Source organism: Nicotiana tomentosiformis, chromosome 12 (assembly GCF_000390325.3).
Source record: "Nicotiana tomentosiformis chromosome 12, ASM39032v3, whole genome shotgun sequence".
In the NCBI taxonomy this organism is placed as follows: Eukaryota; Viridiplantae; Streptophyta; class Magnoliopsida; order Solanales; family Solanaceae; genus Nicotiana; species Nicotiana tomentosiformis.
Genome location: NC_090823.1, coordinates 119162253 through 119182275, shown reverse-complemented (window position 1 = coordinate 119182275; position 20023 = coordinate 119162253). Strand labels below are relative to the sequence as shown.

The window sequence follows — 20023 nt, the reverse complement described above, 5'->3', positions numbered from 1 at the left end:
GGGATTGTGATGAGATTGTGGGGGGCAATTGAAGTGTTTGAGGCTCTATTTCAGATTGGTACAATGTATTTGTGATATAATGACTCACCTCAGTTTCAAAGACAACCATGTACATTCAGAAAAATGGCCAAAGCTAACAGGCCATGAATTTAGATAAAATTACTAAATATATCCCATAATCAATCATAAGGTTTTCTACAGATACAAGCATTGTAGTTTTTCATCATCAAACAGAAATGAATACAATTCCAGAATATTGGAATTGCTCAATGTGTTCAAAGATATTATAACTCATGCTAAGCACTGATGAATGCACATGTTCAGAGCACAGGAGTCAACAATGGTTTGTGAAGAAACTGAGCTTCCAAGTTTGCAACAACAAGGTCAGCCATGGCCGTGCAAGTTTCTACTGTATCACTTGCAGCATGGGACAATAGAACAACATTCTCAAGTCCGAACAATCGTTCAGGAACATCTGGTTCCGTCTGATAAACATCAAGACCAGCACCGCCAATACGACCTTCAATCAGTGCAGCTACAAGTTCAGATTCATCTACATGTGCACCTCGTCCTATGTTGATTAGGATGCCCTTTGGACCTAATGCATTAAGCACTTTTCGATTGACAATGTGTCGTGTTTCTTCAGTCAAAGCACATGCAACAATAAGGATTTCAGAATTTGCAGCCAAATCGACCACATTAGAGTAGTATTTGTAGTTTACGTTTGGTTTCTTTGATCTGGAGTGGTAGCTAATGGGGCATCCAAAAGCTTCAGCTCTCTTTGCTATTGCTGAACCAATTCTGCCCAACCCAATTATGCCAACCAATTTACCACTGAACTGAAAAAAAGAACAGTGATCATTTGTTTAAAATTAAAACAAAAAAACAAATGAAAAGAAGAATTTAGCATTTAAATTTTATCATGAAAAAGAAGAAAAAGAAAGAAAGAAAGATACAGGTCCAATGGAAGTGCATTATGTTGTACTGTTTTACATACTTTGAGGCCTCGAGATGATATATCCATACTATTTCAAGACTCAGCAGACATCATGACAATAGGGGGTTGCTCATTTGGTCAGCACCCCCACCTACAACTCGAGTCACCAAATGAGCAATAGCTCCTAACGAAGGGGGATCAAAATAAAAATCAGACATCATAAAAGCTGCAAAGGAACTCCTATAAATACTAACACTCCTGTTATAATTCATTTTGTGATGTATAATCAGCAAGGTGGTCTGCTCTGTCTAGATCAAAGTGACATACGAAAAATACCTATAATATTGGTTCCTGATTCATGGTGCTAATTTATGAAGCTGAGGCTTCTCATTCCATGAAATTTGAAATGGGAGACAGACTATAACAATCCAGAGTAAAATTTCCAATTTCCAAGATCTAGACATAATAGTGTAGTGATAACCAGTGTTATCAAAGGCGAAAAGCGCAAAAAAACTCTAAAGTCCGTTGGAGCTTTAAGCGCAAAGTGCAAATAAAGCGTGGGCTTTAATGAAAAAAGGCGCAACGGGAGAAAAAGTAAAAATATGCATATAGTCCAAGACTAATCATTATAAGCATGAATAACAAATATATGGACAAAGAAATTGAAAATAAAAATCACGATAAAGTGAAATATCAATTGTTTAAGGTCGCATTATCAGGATTACACTCATTGGCAAGGAAAAGTGTGTCTTAAAACTTTGATGCGACACTAAAGCGCACACAAAGCGAGGAGAAGCGCTAAACGTGTTTTGAGCCTCACTTCAGGGCTTAAGCGCGCCTTTGACAACACTGGTGATAACATAAACAAAACTAATGAAAGTCCAGAATTAGCATTCTTCAATTAGTGTCAACTATAAAATCAACACTTCATCAACAAAGAATTGCCAGAAAGCAAGGTCCCAAATAAGGAAAAGCACATTATATTGTGTCTGTCCTAAAAGAATTGCCAATGTTCAATTTCAGCGAGCCAAGTAAATTACTTGACCAACAATTTGCCAAGCAGTTTTTTTATATATGTACATGGCAAAAAAGATTAATCTTTAACTTAGTTGATTGTGAAGTAACTTAACATTTTACACAGCATCCCATTTACCCCACTAGATTGTGATGTCTGAGTCCAAATACTGCTATACTTAAGCTATGGTGAACATATTTTGGGGGGTCTTTCCCTCTGTTCAATAATCATAATTCCTAACCATGTTCAATTTTAGATGAAGGATAAGATCATCACTGTTCAAACATTGTGAATATGTTTCAATGAGAGATATGCAGTATTCGCAACCCTCTATTCCAGCAAGTTCATTTTCCTTTTTTGCCCCAATTCTTGGAACTCTCTACCAGTGTCATTAAAAGACATTGTTTCTTCACTTAAAGTGATGAAGGGATGCGAAGCCATGCGCTTTAAAGAAATTTATGTTTCAAATGATGGTGCACAATCTGACCCCAACTAGAATTGTTCGTCTATTGAATCTCAACTTTGAGGAGTTTGATTAATATCTGGATCTTTGTACATTAGATATTGAATTAGTTATTTTAATTGCAATTTAATTCTTCTCGCTTTTCGCTCATGAATGAACCTCGTCGTTTGTGTCTTGTAAAGCCACTGCTCTCTCTTCTAGATGAATTCAAATTTGCCTATAGAGGATTTCACTTAACTTATTGTGTCATTTCATTTCTTTGATTTCAGAGGAGGTCACGGGTTCAAACTACCTTTTGCAAAAATCCCTAGTGCATCGGGTTGACTTTTTTTGCCAAGGTATCATTCAATCAATCAAATAAATCTCAATCCCAAACTAGTTGAGGTCAATTATATAAATTTTCAGTATTCATTTCGCTATATTAAGACCCTTAATATTTAGACAAATTCATCATAAATAAAACTACTACTTTTTTGTCATACAAATCATATATTCTCAATCTCAAATTAATCGGGGTAAGATAATTAAAAAAATGAGAAAACGAAGGAACCTTAGTTGTCAACCCAAAATCGCCATTTTTCCACAACCCGCGCCTCACAAACCCATCAGCAACACAAATTTTCCTCAAAGTCGTTAATGTCAGTCCAATTGCTGTATCCGCCACGTCATCCGTCAGCACATCGGGAGTATTAGTTACTCTAATCCCTCTTTCTTTACATTTCCCCAAATCAATCTTATCTAAACCCACACTGTAAGTTGATACGATTTCCAAGTTTGGCAATGCGTCAATGAGCTCCGAGTCAGCACCGAAAAATGCGTTTCCGACAACTGCTCGGACTGAGTCGCCGTTCTGAGTCAAGAACTCGGCTTTGTTAGGAGTTAACCAGAATCTGAAGAGGTTGAAACGCTTGTTGAGTTGTTCTTCTAAGTAGGAAAACATTGGACATGTCATCAATACTCCCATTTTCTCCATTTTTTTCACACTAGTTCCTGGAACTGGGGAGCAGCAGTTGTTGGGATTATTAGGAATCAGGAAAGAAGTTGGTTGGGCTTGTAGAATGGGCCTTTTACAAAACAAAAGAGTTTTTTACCCGCTTCATCCTTTTTTAACTATTATTTTAAAAAATAGCATCATTTATTATTTATTTCATAAAAAGCATTTTTTTTCATTATTAGCATATTACAAAAATTAAGCCCAAATAATTGAGTGGGTATTTTTACCTTCATATACACTATTTGAAGCTTTATTACCCTACCTACTCAAGTTTTAATTTAATTACATAGGCATATATAATTTACCAATTATATACATTTTAGAAATTTAATGAGAATCAATTAATTCCTATAATCTCGCTAACGTACATAACCCACCCCCCCCTCCACCCCACATCCATACCCCCCACGATTCTGTACTTTCTCCCTCCATTAAAGCTCTCTTCCATTTTTGTTCAAAAATCTTTTATAATCTCTCTCAGTCTTTCTGAATTCTCTCTCAAAATCCTACGAAATTAGTAACAACTTAAAAATTTTCTTCCCTTACAATGAAGAAGAAAAGAGTTCAGAAGAGTAGCCCTAAAAAAGCTAATGTTGGTGATATTCCTACTTTTGATTTGGGTGTTTTCTTACAGGATTTACCCAAAAAAGTAGTGAAATCGACACATGCAAAACCAGAGACAAAGTCCAAGCTTTTCCCTCGTAAAGATAGGGCTAAAGATCGAACAAAACTCAAGCATGATAGGGATGCTAGTGAAGCTGCGACATCTGCTAAATCAGTAAAGCGGAAGGGCAAAGAAATTGCTCGTGATGATGATTTCGTCGAAGAAGAAATTATCCCGAAACCTGCAAAAAAAATTAAAGTTTCTCCTACTGTCAAACCTTCAAAAAAGAAGAAGGTTCAAAAATCTCCTAAAATTATACCCCAACCGTCTTTAGAGAAGGTAAAATTTTAGTAGTTACAATTTTGGTTCTTTTTTTTAGTTACAAAACATGTTCTCATTCTCGTGACTATACCTATTTTTTGTTTTTCTGTATTTGTAGAAATTTTATCTACATTGTGTATATTTGTTGTTGGTTATCAACGTTTCTATATTTTCCTAGAAATTATAGATTTCTTGTATATTATTCGAAATAATTTTGTTAGGGAATGTACTACATGATTTAGTTGGTTTTATTGGTTATTATTTGCTCTATTTGTAGATGTTAGTTTTATTTTCTGTAAACAAATTGTATATATTATGTCTAGTTGTTAGTTCTAATTTCTTGATCTAAACATAATTTTATCAGTACATTTTGTAGCTTAAATGTAGTCCGTTATGTTATATGTGTACTAATTTTATAACTTACTTGTATGCAATGTATTAATATTTTTCTGACTGTAGCTAAAGTGTAGTAGAATTGTGATTATTTTATTTTTTGATCTTTAAACAAATTTTATTAACTTATTATTTTTTTTGGTGCAGAATCGAACATTGTTTGCACCACATGATGTTGATTATGGCATCGCTAGGTTCCAGACATTATCTGACCCTGTTGTTCCTGGACAAATCAAGGTGTTGTTGTCTTAAAATGGGTTAAAGTTGTTTAAGAAGACATGTTTTGGGCACTTTCTTTCCATGCCCAAAATATGTATCCAAAATCAGGCAATTCACCTTCTCATGAAGTATGAATTGAACGCATCCGGGTCTCTTTTTTTTACAGCAGAGATAAAGGGTGAGAGGATAAACTTTGGGTTGAGGGAGTTTGCCCTTATCATGGGCCTTAGATGTTTTACAGAAATAACAAACTTTGGTTACACAACTAAGTATGATAGTAAAACAACGAGGAACTATGTTTCGAACAAGGAAAAAGTTGAGAAGTCGTACTTGAAACAAATTGTAACCAGCCGTAGTTGGGTGAATGATGAGGATGCAGTCAATCTGTGTATTCTCTATCTGATAGAATTCTTCCTCTGTCCTTCAGAGAAAGATAATAGTCTGATTGACCATTTTAGGTTCTATTTGGTGGACTTGGGGCCGTATGCGAATTTCGCATGGGGTATCGAAGCTTATACACAATTGCCTCAGTCTGTTAGGCATAATCTGAATCTTTCTGTGCATGTTTATCTAATTCGAGGTTTTTTACTCGCTATGCAAATCTGGTTGTATGAGTGTTGCTCTACAGTCAACACTGATATAGATACAAGGGTTGGTAATTCGATCCTCCGCATACTTAACTGGATATCTAATAAGGGTAAGATATGAATTTCTGCATTGGAAGAGAGGATGATCAAACCATCATGGATCAAGGTACATGTTTTTTACTTCTGGATAGACAATATAATACAAATTATCTACACATTTTATACATATAATGACTAGGTCCCTCGCATTTTTTTCACCCAGTTCACCAACATGCTTGAAGCCTAAGAAGAGCTTTCTAGAATGACTTTGCTAGACAAAGTTGAATACATCATTGAAGAAGCTGAAACAAAGGCTGAGCATCCGACAGATGCTCCATCTCCATCTGGACATAAGCAGGCAACGGGAATAGATGACAAGAAAGATATTGTGAAACAGCTAAAAAAAATTAAGAAAAGATGTTGATAAGGTAACATCTTAAGATAATCCTTGCTGGTTTCTTTAATTTATGTTATGCAAATTATTTATTTAACTCTTTCTATTTTAATACGTAGGTCGGTTCAGAACTTGGATTGTTCAAGAAAGATGTATACTTAATTCTTGATTTTTAGTCTTTTTTATATATATCTGTAGGCCTGTAATTGTCAGATACATTATAACCATTTTTTGTTCTTTAGGTTTTTCAAGAACTAGGTAGCATTCGATTGCTACTCAATGATTCCATCAAGTCTGTGTTACATGCAATAAAAAGTCAACATGATACTAACATTGAAGCTAAGGTTTCATTCGAAATATATTCATTTTGGACAATAATTTTTACCATGTTTATGTTTATATTAGCATTCATAAAGTATATAGCCAAACAAATTCTGCTTGTAGTTTACTGGCAGTTCTACGAAAAATGATGAGCATTACAAAGAAAAGAACAAACAACAGAATCATGGCAGTAGTGCTAAACCAGTGTTTGGCAGCAACAGTAAAACGTGTATTTTAACAATTTTAACACAATTTGATGATAAATAATCTACATTATATCTACATATAGCCTAAATTACCAACAAATAATCTATATTATATTTTCAATTGTTGTCTTAGATACAGAACACATGTCTGACATTCAAAATGAGGAGAACGTTCCTATATCATGCCCTGTGTATGTTGCCTTATCTTCTCAACGTTCCTGGAAAGCATGCCAAATCCCTTTTTCTCCCTTATTTCAGTTCTAGGGGAAGCACTTCTGTTGGACCTCCTCAAATTTTCAACATCAAGCATCCATTTACTGGGGTTATTGTCGACGATGTTGATCCTGACTTGTTGAAAGAATTCAATAAGTGGTTATATTTAGGTACCGACACAGTTTCAAAGAGGTTAGATTATATAATTTTTTCATATTATCGAGTGCATACAATTTATGGATTTCCAATTGAAACTACATAATAATTGTACTTGTTATGTCTTTAAATAGGAGAAAGGTATCTTATACTTTAAAAGATAACCAGCTCAAGCCGTGGTCTGGGTTTGATCTTGGAGCGGAGAAAGTTGATAAAAAGGATTGGTTTTATACTTTGGCACATCTCGGGCAAGTTTTCAATAATATGGTACACACATACCCTGACATAATTTAATGATTAGCTGTAGTATTCTGTTATTTTAGAAATCTTAAGATTTTTTGTTTGAAAATTATAGTTAAATTGTATGAAGCATTGAGAAATAATAAAATCTATTTTTTTTGCAGCACATTGATGTTATTTTATACTATTTGAGGAAGAGAGGAAAGTATGGTCCTAAAAATAAAATACGGTTTACAACCACCGACTGTATGTTCAAGACTAGAATTGAACAAATTTATGAGAGGTACATTAATGCTCCTGCCGATAAGAAACTTGTTGTTGTCAAACCCCAGGACATCGTATCAGAATACATATTGGGGGTACCAATTACTTGCAAATGTTGCATGGGGCAAAGTTGATTTTGTGATTATGCCCATAAATATTGTGGAAATATTTCATTGGTTGTTGGCTGTGTTTGACATTACCGATAGGGTTCTATATGTTTATGATTCTATGGTCTCTTCGCGAAATCACAAACTTGTTGAATTTATTGTCGACAAATTTGCTATTATGATCCCCCTCTACTTGTCATGCACTGGCTTCTATGGCAAGCGTCCAGACATCAACTATAAGAACACAAAGGCATACATTGAAAAGGTGCTACTAACCCTCTTGACATTCAGTGGTTGGTCGGTAAGATACACCAACAAAAAGAGGGATCACTGTATGTTCTATTTTACCTCCTATCTATTTAACCAATTGTATTTTACATTGAATGCTAAATCTTTTCCCCTATATTTTTTGCAGTGACTGTGGTTTATACGTGGCGGCATTTGCAGAATATGTTAGCATTGGAGAGCTATCGATTTCAAAGGAAGATCTTTCTGATATTGATCAATACCGTAGACGCTATGGAGCGCTCCTTTGGGATTATGCTAGGAAAAAAATAAGAGCTTGATGCAATTAGTTAAAGTGAGGTGATTGGCAGATTAACAAGAAGAAAAGGTACACCAGCTGTGAACGAGAGAACATAAGTCCGGAAAAAGAAGAATTAGTTGCCCTTTTCAGTAGAAATTTTGTAGTTAAAGTGTTTAGTTGTAGCTGGATTGTAGTACAGTTGTAGACATATTGTTTATTAAGAACAAGTCAGTTGCAATTTATTTGTAGTAGATTTGTGCTACAATTATTTTACCTTTTGTTTTGTTATTTTATCTAGAATTCTACTACTTAGAATAGAAAACATATATTTTTTTTGTTGAAAGTTGTTAGTACTTGATATCGATATTGGTACTATATACGTTCTTTACAACATAACTATAATTATGTCTACAACTGCTATACAAAAATACATAATATATTCAATTTAAGCAATGTTGTTGGGAAAGGCTGAAAAGTAATAAATAAACACAGTATTTGAACAAAACAACTACAAACCAATTACATTAAGAGTTAAAATCTGTTTATCAAACATTCATTATATGAGACAATCTTTATTCAAATTAGCAACACAATTACACCACAACTATTATTTTTCAGAACAGAACAAATACAATTTCATATGTCTTAAATGACAGATTATCATCAACAATACTCAGTAAAAAATTCTTTAAACTGTATCAATTTTTATTTCCTTTTGGGAGCATTACTACAAGATCTTTGGTCATGCCCTTCTAGTCCGTAGTTGCCATATGAAACCTTGTACTTCTTTGCATTTACTTCATCATATAGTTTGTATCTTTATTTTTGAGGTCTCCCTGGCTCCCTTTCCCCAGTAGGTGGCATTACAACTTCTTTAGCTATATGTTGTGGCACATTCCATTTGCTTTCATCAGGCAGCAGATCTACTGGTATTTCATAAGTCTGCAGAAGGATCTCCCTCGTGTAATAAAGAGAACAATATTTTTCACTAGACTCGTTCTTGTGCCTCAAAGCCGCCAAAGCATGTGGACAAGGAAGTTCATCAAGCTGAAATTATCCACAACTACATCTCTTTTTTTGAAGGCAAACAATGAAGCGCTTCACACCATCTATCACAGTATGGATGTAATCTGTTGAAGCCCTCACCTACAATTTCATTACAAACACACAACAAGTTGTCAGCAACATATACAAAATAAAATAACTACAATTATATAATGACATTTCTACAATTATCAGTATATATTTAGTTTGATGGAATCAATTATGTGATGTTATTGGCTATAACTTACTCTCTTCTTATGCGATAATGTCATGTTGTCCTCCAACTCTTTGTTGTATTTTTTCCCAAGGTATGTGAACGTACCATTTGCATTCCATAATGTTTCATTAGTCCAACATGTACTCTAATGGTTCTACTACGGGCAACTCTCTTGCATCTTTAGTTACCGTATTCAAGGACTCTGCAATATTTGATGTCATCGTCCACGTTCTGTTTATCGTAACATATACCCGAGACCATATGTGATAGCCAATATCGTATAGGTATGTTTTAACACATATATGTCGATCTCTTCAATCTTTGACATTCTTTCATTAAATTCATCAAGCGTGTATAATCGTGGCATGGCAAAGTACAATTCGCTTAACTTTAGATGACCCTTCTTTATCTTTGACCTTACATTTGTCCAAATATGCCACATGCAAGCATAGTATGGCATGCGGGGTATAAACAATAAATATTGCCTTCAAGATACTTTTATTCCGGTCCGAAACAACACACATATTTGGTTTTTCACCATATGCATATTTGAATTGCTCAAAAAACCATCTCCACAATGCGTTATTTTCTGAATCAACAACGGCGTATGCTAGTGGTAATATTCTACCTATCACATAGGTAGCAAAATTAAATTCAATTTCTATAATAAAACTTGAAAATATAAAAAATACAGTCTCAAAAACAACTTTATAACAATATTTTTACAATTAATCTACATTACCTGTTACATCCATTGTGCTAACTGTTAGCATGATTTCCCTATATGCCGACTTCAAAAAGGTGCCGTCAACTACTACAACTGGCCTACAATGCTCCTAACCCTTGATGAACGTACGAAGTGCAACAAATGAATACAAGAAATAGTCATCTTCAGTCTTCTGCAATTTCACTACCGACCCCGGATACGTTTTCTCTAGAATATACAAATAACTCGGCAAGCGACTGTAGGAATCAACAGGATGACCTCTCAAAAATTTCAAAGCCTTTTTCTTTGTTTTCCAAGCTTGCATGTATGTTAAGTTCACACCATGATCCGACAACATGTCAGTTTGTATGTCTTTTGGTATGTATATTATCTTAGGATCCGCATATTTTGGCATCACCATGCTGCCAACTACCATGGCAGTAGGTTTGCATTGCATATATGTGTTGTCCATCAAAGAACATGTGTGCAAGTTGTTGAATTTTCGAACCTTGAACAATGCTGATTCATTTATGCTGGCGGACTTGAAGTGCCACATACAATTGTCCCCGACACATATGAGGTAGTAGCTATAGAATAAAAATAATTCAAAAATGTTATGCAAATTGTAGCTATAGAATACGAGGCTATTTATGTACGACAACATGTCTTAAACAATTTATATACAAAAAAATTATAACTTATACACAATATGAATTTGACAAATAAAATATTCCTACCTTCTTGCACTAGACCTTTTCACCCTAAATTAAAACTTATTCATGACAGAATAGTGCTTCATTGCATTGATAATTGCTTACTTGTCTTGGTAAACTTGGCCTACTTCAATTACATTTGGCGTATGTTCTGTTATGATGATACTTTCATATTCCATAATTGTCGGAGATGTTTGCATATCAATCAACTTCATTGTTCCTGATACCTCTCCAATTGTGTTACAATTGCTTGACAATTGTACCATGTTAGTATTATGATAATCAGATGAACCTGCACTCAATTAAAAGTATAGTAATTCAGACGTCTATATATTCATGTGTTCAATATTTGACAGAATACTTGTAGAGACATAACAGTTGAACTACATTTGTTATGTAGTATTATTGTAGATAATTTATAGTAAAATTGTAGGACACTTGAAATTGAAAAACATCAGCACTGAAAAAATAAAGCAAACCTGCAATTGTGCTCGCATTCGACATACTGCATTCCAAATCGAAATCACGCACTGTTATACACAACGATTATACATTCCTAAGTTTTTGTTTTCCTTTTGTGTCTCCATATACACTGGAACTCCCATATCGTTCCGAATTTCTATTGGAGGACAACGTTCATTGACAGTGTATTTGATTTCGATGATTTTTGCTGAGGTATCGATCATTAGATGCTCTGCAATTGCGGAATTCAATTGACTATAATTTGAATCTTCACTGACTACAATTCCATCAACATCAAAATCTTTGTATCTCTCAACACTATCCCACTGACCATTGAGCTGAAGCATAATTGCTAATTTTGACATTATGTCACGAAATTCAATTCAATTGTAGCTAATTGTTTGCAGTTGTTTTCTTCAAAACCTTTGTTTGTGGAAAATCATAGGAAACCAGAGAATAGAAGGATACTACAGATATGTTGCCTTGATTATGGTGCGATGATAATCAGAGAAAATCTGCATGATAGAAGGATTCTACAAATATGTTGCCTTGATTATGATGCGATGATTGCGTCAGTAAAATCTCTAATTGAAATATAAGCGATCCCACAATTCCGCGTCTAAATAAGGAAGAATATCGCAGAAAGGAGTTTAGTTTAAATAAATATATATTTTTTGTAGCTAAAACGTATTTAGGTCGGGTAAATACCTAAACTTGAACATTTTTGGTAATAAGGTTTCAAATAGTGTATAAGAACGAAAAAATACCAATGGGAAAAAGGGGCTATTTGTGCACAGGCTCACGCATATTGGCCCAAATCCAACACTATTTACATTAGTATTTCAGTTTTGGACTTTATACACAAACATTTCCTACTCCTGCTTCGGTTCCTCCAATGGCGAACTCCTTGTAATCTCTTTCTGCGGCGAAATTCAGCTGTAAGCCTGTAACTTTAAGCTCACTTCTTTCTTTCTTTTGTTCTATCTGTATTTCTCTTTTTGTAATGAGTCACAAAGATGAAGTAATTTTTTTTTTGGGTAACTCATAAAGAAAAAATATTATTGTTGGAAGAAAAAGGAGTTTCTAATCATTTTATCAAATCATCCGATAAAGAATTGGGTTTTTCTAATTATTTAAAGTGCCTCATGTATCCAGTTTTTGTTATCCAAACAAGTTAGTATGTTTGAGAACTTGATATCTTTAGCAACTAGGAGTCTAGGAGCAATAAATTTCCAGTTTCAAGATTATTAGTATTTCTCCATAGGGATTTGTTTGGCACTTTTGGCCTTTTGAGATTAAAGCTAAGTGAACTTTGTCCATTATTTTGAAACATATATTTTGATACGAGGAGAATTGCAACTAATATTTGAGTCTGAATCTTTTGGGGAAAAAAATTAATCTTGTCCGAATTTAGCTCAGAGAATTAATCAATTTGACTCCTGATAAGCAAAAGTTGCCAAACAAATTGGGACTGAGAGAGTAAATATTAGTGAGTGCAATGTAACAAATTGTATCATGTATAGAATATGAACAAACAGATGGTTGAAATTTATGGATGATAAGAACGGAGTAGTGCTAAATAGTTGGCGTCGGGTTTATGGAGAAGATAAACTAATGAATTTGAAACAAATAGTGCTGTAGAAATCACTACATTCATTAAAATGAGCATGAGATCTTAGAAGACAAAGCATTTAGTATTGGAATGAAATAAGTACAAAATAGAGTAGAATGGATCCACAGGATTTGTGTAACTAATTGAGGTATGATCGATTGATTGATTTATTAAGTGGATACAAGTCACTTGTAAAGTAAGCAATGGAATCATAAGTGATTATTTTTGTTTCTGACAGTTTCAAGAGATTATATTGGTATATCCATGTTCATGTTTTTGCTGGATGTGAACTTATCTGCTATTGGCACTAGCTTATTGATTGTGTGCATTTAGCTGCTGTATTGCTCGTTGTTTCTGTCTTGGCCGTTGATCTCTGACGCTTTTACCATCGCCATATACTCTTCTGCTGCTGATTCACGTTCTCTTATATCTTGTTGTCATTCATCATTTTTATGCTGTCATCATATGTAGTTAATCCTCTACTATTTTTTTTAAAACACTGCTCTTTGTAGGTGTAGAGTAAAAGAAAGTTCATAATTAATGTCTTTGATTGCGCGGTATGAAGTTTCATTATTTTGTCTACAGGTCATTTGGATTAGCAGGATAAAACCATCTTTTGTTGCCTTGAATAACTAAGTAACACCTGGTGCTATTTTGAAACGAGTACATAAACATTATGAGAACAACATTATTGAGAAAGAAGGGTATTAACATTTATTGGAAAAATTACAGCAGTCTCTGCTCTCCTAAGGTGAAAGTAAATGAGACACTTTCGTCAACAACATTACCCTTGTTTAGCAGCTCGAACAAATACCCTGATGAATCCACTCAGTCTAACTACCCTCCTCCTCCTGATCCTATACCGAATAGGCCCTTAAGAGCTGATTCCAGAAGGCCCTTCAATCCATCCCAAAGACAACGCCCCAGCAGCAGCAACCCCACCCATTCTACAACTTTTAGAAGACCTGGTGAGAATAATGAAAATCAAATCGAGTGCCAGGATAGCCAAGATTTTCTGAAAAGGTTTCAGCTTGGATTTGATCGTAAAGATGAAAATCCAAACACCAATCCTGCACGGAGTGACACTCCTGCTTCCGAGTCACCTCCAGCTCCACCAGAAGATTCAGATGAGATATTCAAGAAAATGAAAGAAACTGGCCTAATACCCAATGCTGTAGCTATGCTTGATGGGCTTTGCAAGGACGGCTTGGTCCAGGAGGCCATGAAGCTCTTTGGTCTGATGCGTGAAAAGGGTACCATACCTGCAGTTGTTATCTACACTGCTGTGGTACAAGGCTTTTGTAAAGCCCACAAATATGATGATGCTGTGAGGATCTTCCGGAAAATGCAAGGCAATGGCATTATTCCTAATGCTTTTAGTTACAGTAGCTTAATCCGGGGGCTCTGTCAGGGAAAGAGATTAGAGGACGCCCTCGAGTTTTGCTTGGAGATGTTGGAGGCTGGACATTCCCCCAACATGACGACCTTTGTGGATTTGGTCGATGGGTATTGCAAAGAGAAGAGTCTGGAAGATGCCCAAAGCATGATTAAAGCGGTGAGGCAGAAGGGTTTTATCCTTGATGAGAAAGCTGTTAGGGAATATTTGGACAAGAAAGGGCCATTCTTGCCGCTGGTTTGGGAGGCAATACTGGGGAAGAAAGCTTCACAGAGGCAATCTCTCTTTTAAGGTGCTTTTTTTCAAATGGAAATTCTAGCGTTCAATCAACATTTGTATGAGTATTATCATGTTATTCAAAAATTTAGTTTCGTTGATCCTATTTAAACTGTTGCCGAATATAAAAGCTTTGTACAAAACAGGTCATTGCAAGAACTTGTTTAGTTATCAGTATTGCTTCAAGTTTGAGCCATTTCTCATGGTTTGCGTTAGTGGCTTTTGATGCAACAAGAAAAATCTAAATCTCTTGGGAAGTGCAGAACCGATCAAGTCTATTGCATACCTCCTGATCACATGGCAACAACTTTACAAGTTACGCCAAGACCCCGTTACATAAAGGGAAACAAAATTTACATCAACATGTAGCTAACCTCCAGAAAACCATAACAAATATATGTTAGTTACATTCCTAAACCACTGGAGTTAACAATGGTTTGTTCTGAAAGTGAGCTTCTAAGTTTCCAATAACAATGTCAGCCATTTCCTTGCGCGTTTCCTCTGTGCCACTGGCTACATGAGGCAACAGGACTACATTCTCAAGCCCAAATAACTGCTCAGGTACTTCAGGTTCATTCTCAAACACGTCAAGGCCAGCGCCTCCTAATCGACCATCAAAAAGAGCAGATACTAGTTCTTTTTCGTCAACATGAGGACCCCTTCCGATATTGATAAGAATCCCTTTTGCACCTAATGCATCAATAACTTTGCGGTTGACAATGTAATGAGTTTCAGGAGTTAGTGCACACGCCACGACCAGGATCTCACAGTTAGTAGCCAACTCGACTACAGTTGGATAATACTTGTAAGTTGTATCTGGTTTTTCTGATCTCGCGTAGTAACTGATTAGACAACCAAAAGCTTCTGCTCTCTTGGCAATTGCTAAGCCAATCCTCCCTAATCCTATGATACCAACGGTTTTGCCACTAAACTGCAAAAGAGAGAACGACGAATCAGGTAAATGCTAGTGTATATCACTCTGCTCAGATGGTTATGCAAATTGGTCACAGAATATTTACTCCTGCAAGTTCTATTGCCCCTGGAGAACAGAGAAAAATTCCATATGTCCCACAAATTACCTTTTGAAGCGCCATGAGTTTACATTAAGACAAAGATGATGTACAATAGTTTTTACGACATTAACAAAAAAACCAAAAAAAAAAAATCAAAGTGTAATCCCACATGTGAGGTTTGGGGAGGGTAATGTGTATGCGAATCTTACCCCTACCTTGTGAAGGTAGAGAGGTTGTTTCCGATAGACCCTCGGCTCAAACAACAGTGAAAATAAAATAACAAACAGTAGCAACAACAATGCAATAAGAGCAAATGACACAACATGTAATAATAAGGAACCAGGAAAAAACAAATACAAAAATATAGTATTAGTACTACCGGTAAGACTAAGAGACACTAACAGTCACCTATTAGCCTTCCACCCTAATACTCGACCTCCATTCTTTCCTATCGAGGGTCATATACTCGGTAAGTTTTTCCAACATCCAGAAACAGAAACTCCAACATGACAACTTATAACTAAAAACAAAGCCCACGTCGCACATAACAGGTTGATTTTGACATTTCATTCAGAAGAGAAACTGAATAAGCTGAGAAATTGCTGCTTAATTGTCACTATGCTAAAAACGCCAACAGTTGAGTCATATTACACTTAATGATAACTGATATGGGCAAATCTACAAAAGGGAAATTATGTTATATTGTGTTCTAAAACAAACATGAATACTTCAAGATTCAAGAGGAACATGTACTACATTGAACAACTTAGCCATATACATATCGCCAATGAGATAATGAAGTTTATAGACATATCACCAAAGGATCAAAGGCTGGAAATATTGAAATAAAGGATATCTTAAACTCTCAAGTCAAATATCGTCATATAAAATGAAATCATTGGAATACAAACCTTAGAAGTCAACTTGAAGTCACCAGCCTTCCACAATCCCTTCTTAACGTAGCGATCACACTCGCAAATCCTCCTAAGCACAGCCAACATTAATCCAATAGCAAGGTCAGCAACATCATCAGTTAACACATCAGGTGTATTTGTCACTCTAATACCCTTCTCTTTACACTTGTTCAAATCAATCTTATCTAAACCAACACTGAAACTGGACACAATTTCTAGCTTAGGCAACGCTTCGATAAGTTCAGCATCAGCACCAGCAGCAGCATTGCCCACGACAGCGCGTATTAAATGCGCGTACTCGTTCAAGAATTCTTTCTTGTCGGAGAAGTTCCAGTAATGTAAGAGGTTGTATCGCTTGTCAAGTTCTTGTTCTAAGTATGATGACATTGAACATGCCATTAGTACTCCTATGGTTTCCATTTTCTTGTTCTTGTTTTTCTTCGCTAGGAGGTTGGTGTTATTTTTATAACTTATCTTTTGATAGTAGAATTTGGTGGCTCTCAGCCTCTCACTGGTTCTTATGAGGGATTGGCTGTATCACGTGTACAATCATGTGAATTATATATTGCCTTTCTGTTTTCTTCCCATTCTCCCGGGCAGCCCAGTGTACTAAGCTCCCGCTATGTGCGGGTATAAGGAAGGACCGGACCAAATGATCTATTGTACACAATCATTTGAATTATATATTGCCTTTCTGTTTTCTTCCCATTCTCCCGTCTAGGCAGCCTGGTGTACTAAGCTCCCGCTATGTGCGGGGTATAAGGAAGGGTCGGACCAAAGGGTCTATTGTACACAACCTTACCCTGCATTTCTGCAAGCATTTCTGCAAGAGGCTATTTTCATAGCTCAAATCCGTGACCTCCTGGTCACATGACACGTTCTCCTGTCTATAACTCTATATTCACCACAAATAATTGGTTAATTTCAAGAATGATCACTTAACTTTCATTTTATTGCATTAAAGTTATTAAACTGTTTTTTGTAACAAAAAAGTCATTAATTTTGCCTAATATTTTAGAAAGTAACTAAACTTTTTTTGTACTAAAAAGTCTCAATTTGTCTAAGTATCACGTAAAGTCATTAATTATAAGCTCGCACAAGAAGGTTTTACATTTACTAGTATACTAAGATAAAATTGAATGATTTTTTTATTACAAAAAATTGTTTAATATTTTTTTGAATACTTAAGTGAGGTTAGACTGATTTTTTCATGCAAAAAATAGTTTTAAACTTGAGTGTATTAAAGTGGAAGTTGAATAACTAAAAAAAGAAGACAGTGGAAGCTCCAAAGTTCCTTGTTCTAATAGCCGCGCGCACACTTCTTATGGATATGGGCAGATTCATTTGCCGATAACTATATATCATTTGCGACAAATATTGTTTCCTTCTTGTCATCTAACTTATGGTACAGGATAAATTTCCTTGTGGTGGGGATGATGTAATTGCAATATATATATATTAAGGGACTAATAAAATTTAAATGATGAATAAAATGCAATATATGTTAAGGAGGGACAAAAACGATCGTCAAGAGTACATCTTTTGCATGTCGGCATGCTACAAATTTCAATTTTTAATTACTTATTGTTATTATTATTATTTTTTATTGGAGTACAAGGAATAGAACACCGTATATAGCAATGAGCAAGCAAACCAAGAAAGAGGACAATTTTGGAACTTCTTTTTCTCTTTCTTATTTTATTTGTAATAGATAATAAAAAAAATAGTTATAAAGAAAGTCAAATAACTTATTTTACTAAAACTAAATATTTATGAAAATAGAGAAGTTACTCAATACGTTCTTATTACTGATTTATTAAAACTCAACCTGAGCAAATGTCCAATTATTTTCATGTGAGGATTATGAAAATGGTATATATATATATATATATATATGCCAGTTAAATAAGGAAAGGGTATACTTGTCTTTACATATATATAGCAAGGGCTTATTAGTCATTACAAGGAGGAAGGTTAGTTACGGTTAGTTACACAGTTAAGTGGTTTGTTAGTTGAGTTGTTAGCTAGTTGATCTGTTATAATGGAGATCTTAAAAGAGGAAATCTTATTGTATAAACTTCAGTAATACTCTCTCTTTTCTCTCTTCACAATGGCTTACTTTTGCAGCAGCCATTGCTTCTTTCTGTTGCTAATAGTCTTGTATTTTTTTTGTAATTCCTAATTCTGCTAAGGCGCATGAATTTCCGCATTTTTATTCTTCCATATACTCCCTTCGTTCCAATTTATTTGAACCTGTTTGACTGGGCACGGAGTTTAAAAAAAAATAAAAACTTTTGCCGTTTGTGGTCCTAAACAAATCAAAATGGGGCCCAGATTATTTGTGTGGTTATAAAAGCATCTCATTAAAGGTAGAATTGTAAGTTTAAGCAAAATTATTTCCAAATTTAGAAAGGGGTCATTCTTTTTGGAACAGACCAAAAAGGAAATAGGTTCACATAAACTGGAACGGAGGGAGTATATAGTTTCATCGACTTTGCTTCAACTTCATCTGATCATCTGGCTGATGTCCTTGGTTTGCCTTCTCCTCAACCATACACGGAAAATGGCGCAGATTTTGTGTCACGACCCAAAATCCCACCACATGCGTCGTGATAACACTTAATCTCTAAGACTAGGTAAGCCGATTACAATTACATTTCGAGCCCTTTTTTTTTTAAACATATTGATGTTGGGCATATTTCGATATGTGTTGATGTTACTTTACCCATGTTTTAACCGCTTTTTGATGCTATTTGATCTTTAAAATGCCCAACATAATTTAATTATTGGTTTTATGACTAATTGAGTTGTGTGTGATAATTTAGGGTGTTTGGAGTGCAAAAATATGAAGAAAAGGTGCTCTAGGTAGAGGAAGAGGGGTTGGATGCGTCGCATCCAATCTAGAAAAAATCAGATTTCGTGCACCCTTAGCAGTGAAGTCGGCCCATAGCATCCGCACCTGGGCAAAGCTGAGATGGAGGAACAAAGGGTGGATGCTAGCATGCGAAGCTGAGAAGTGGAGGACGAGGTGGATGCGACGCATTCACCCTAGCATCAATCCCTGAAGCTGATTTGGATTAGAAATAGGAGAACTTTGGCGCATGACTTTTGTACGCAATATATAAGCCAAAAACGCCTCTTTTAGGTCATATAACATATTGGAAAGGGGGAAAAAGCCACGACAAAGCTGGGGAACCACGGAATTCATCTTGAGTTCTTATTTTTCTTTCTTTTATTGATTTTTATGCACTCTTGTGAATCTTTTGATGATTGCATGAACATGAGTGGCTAAGAACCCTATTATTCTAGGGTCATGGGCGATACATGAATGTTGATGTTTGAAGTTTAATTTGACAAGGTTGATTTTATCATATTGAGTTATTTATTTAATTCTGTTTTTAATTAATTTACTGAGTAGCTAACATTGAATTACTATCTACGAATCTAGAGTTGAACTCGAAAGTGGGAATTCTAGATTGCATATAGAATTAAATAGAGCAAGTTCTTGAACCCGGACATCGGGGAACGAATTCGCAATTAGGATAGAAATATACCTAATTGTCTTGCTCGGTTGAAATACAGAAAGTGTAAATACATTCTTGTTAATCTTAATTCCATAGACATATAAGCATTAAGTTAGCTTGAATAGGCGAGTAAGAACTCGACAGATT

The 20023-nt window shown here is 35.2% G+C and overlaps 3 protein-coding genes and 1 long non-coding RNA gene across 6 annotated transcripts; 2 read left to right on the top strand and 2 right to left on the bottom strand.

Annotated features, from left to right (window-relative positions):
* Window positions 1–93: 93 nt before the first annotated feature.
* LOC104117504 (hydroxyphenylpyruvate reductase-like) lies at window positions 94–3465 on the bottom strand. Its single transcript, XM_009628567.4, has 2 exons — window positions 2966–3465; window positions 94–839 (listed from the first exon to the last, which is right to left on the bottom strand). The coding sequence occupies exons 1-2, from the start codon at window positions 3386–3388 to the stop codon at window positions 321–323; spliced, it is 942 nt and encodes a 313-aa protein (XP_009626862.1). The 5' UTR covers window positions 3389–3465; the 3' UTR covers window positions 94–320.
* Window positions 3466–11968: 8503 nt separating this feature from the next.
* LOC104117484 (pentatricopeptide repeat-containing protein At4g38150-like) lies at window positions 11969–14916 on the top strand. Of its 3 annotated transcripts, none has more exons than XM_009628555.4 (3): window positions 11969–12079; window positions 13339–14441; window positions 14689–14916. In XM_009628555.4, exon 2 carries the CDS (start codon window positions 13430–13432, stop codon window positions 14438–14440), a length of 1011 nt encoding a protein of 336 aa, XP_009626850.1. In that variant the 5' UTR covers window positions 11969–12079; window positions 13339–13429; the 3' UTR covers window position 14441; window positions 14689–14916. The 3 variants fall into 3 exon arrangements, with proteins under 3 accessions (XP_009626850.1, XP_009626842.1, XP_070047854.1); XM_009628547.4 differs by having other exon boundaries at window positions 14572–14916; XM_070191753.1 differs by lacking the exon at window positions 14689–14916 and having other exon boundaries at window positions 13339–14531.
* On the bottom strand, window positions 14681–16868 carry LOC104117498 (hydroxyphenylpyruvate reductase-like). The gene is made up of 2 exons (XM_033661639.2): window positions 16350–16868; window positions 14681–15356 (listed from the first exon to the last, which is right to left on the bottom strand). Exons 1-2 carry the CDS (start codon window positions 16770–16772, stop codon window positions 14838–14840), a joined length of 942 nt encoding a protein of 313 aa, XP_033517530.1. The 5' UTR covers window positions 16773–16868; the 3' UTR covers window positions 14681–14837.
* Window positions 16869–18451: 1583 nt separating this feature from the next.
* LOC138903555 (uncharacterized) lies at window positions 18452–19720 on the top strand. The gene is made up of 2 exons (XR_011412813.1): window positions 18452–18988; window positions 19178–19720. It is a non-coding gene; the product is annotated as an uncharacterized lncRNA (long non-coding RNA).
* Window positions 19721–20023: the final 303 nt, after the last annotated feature.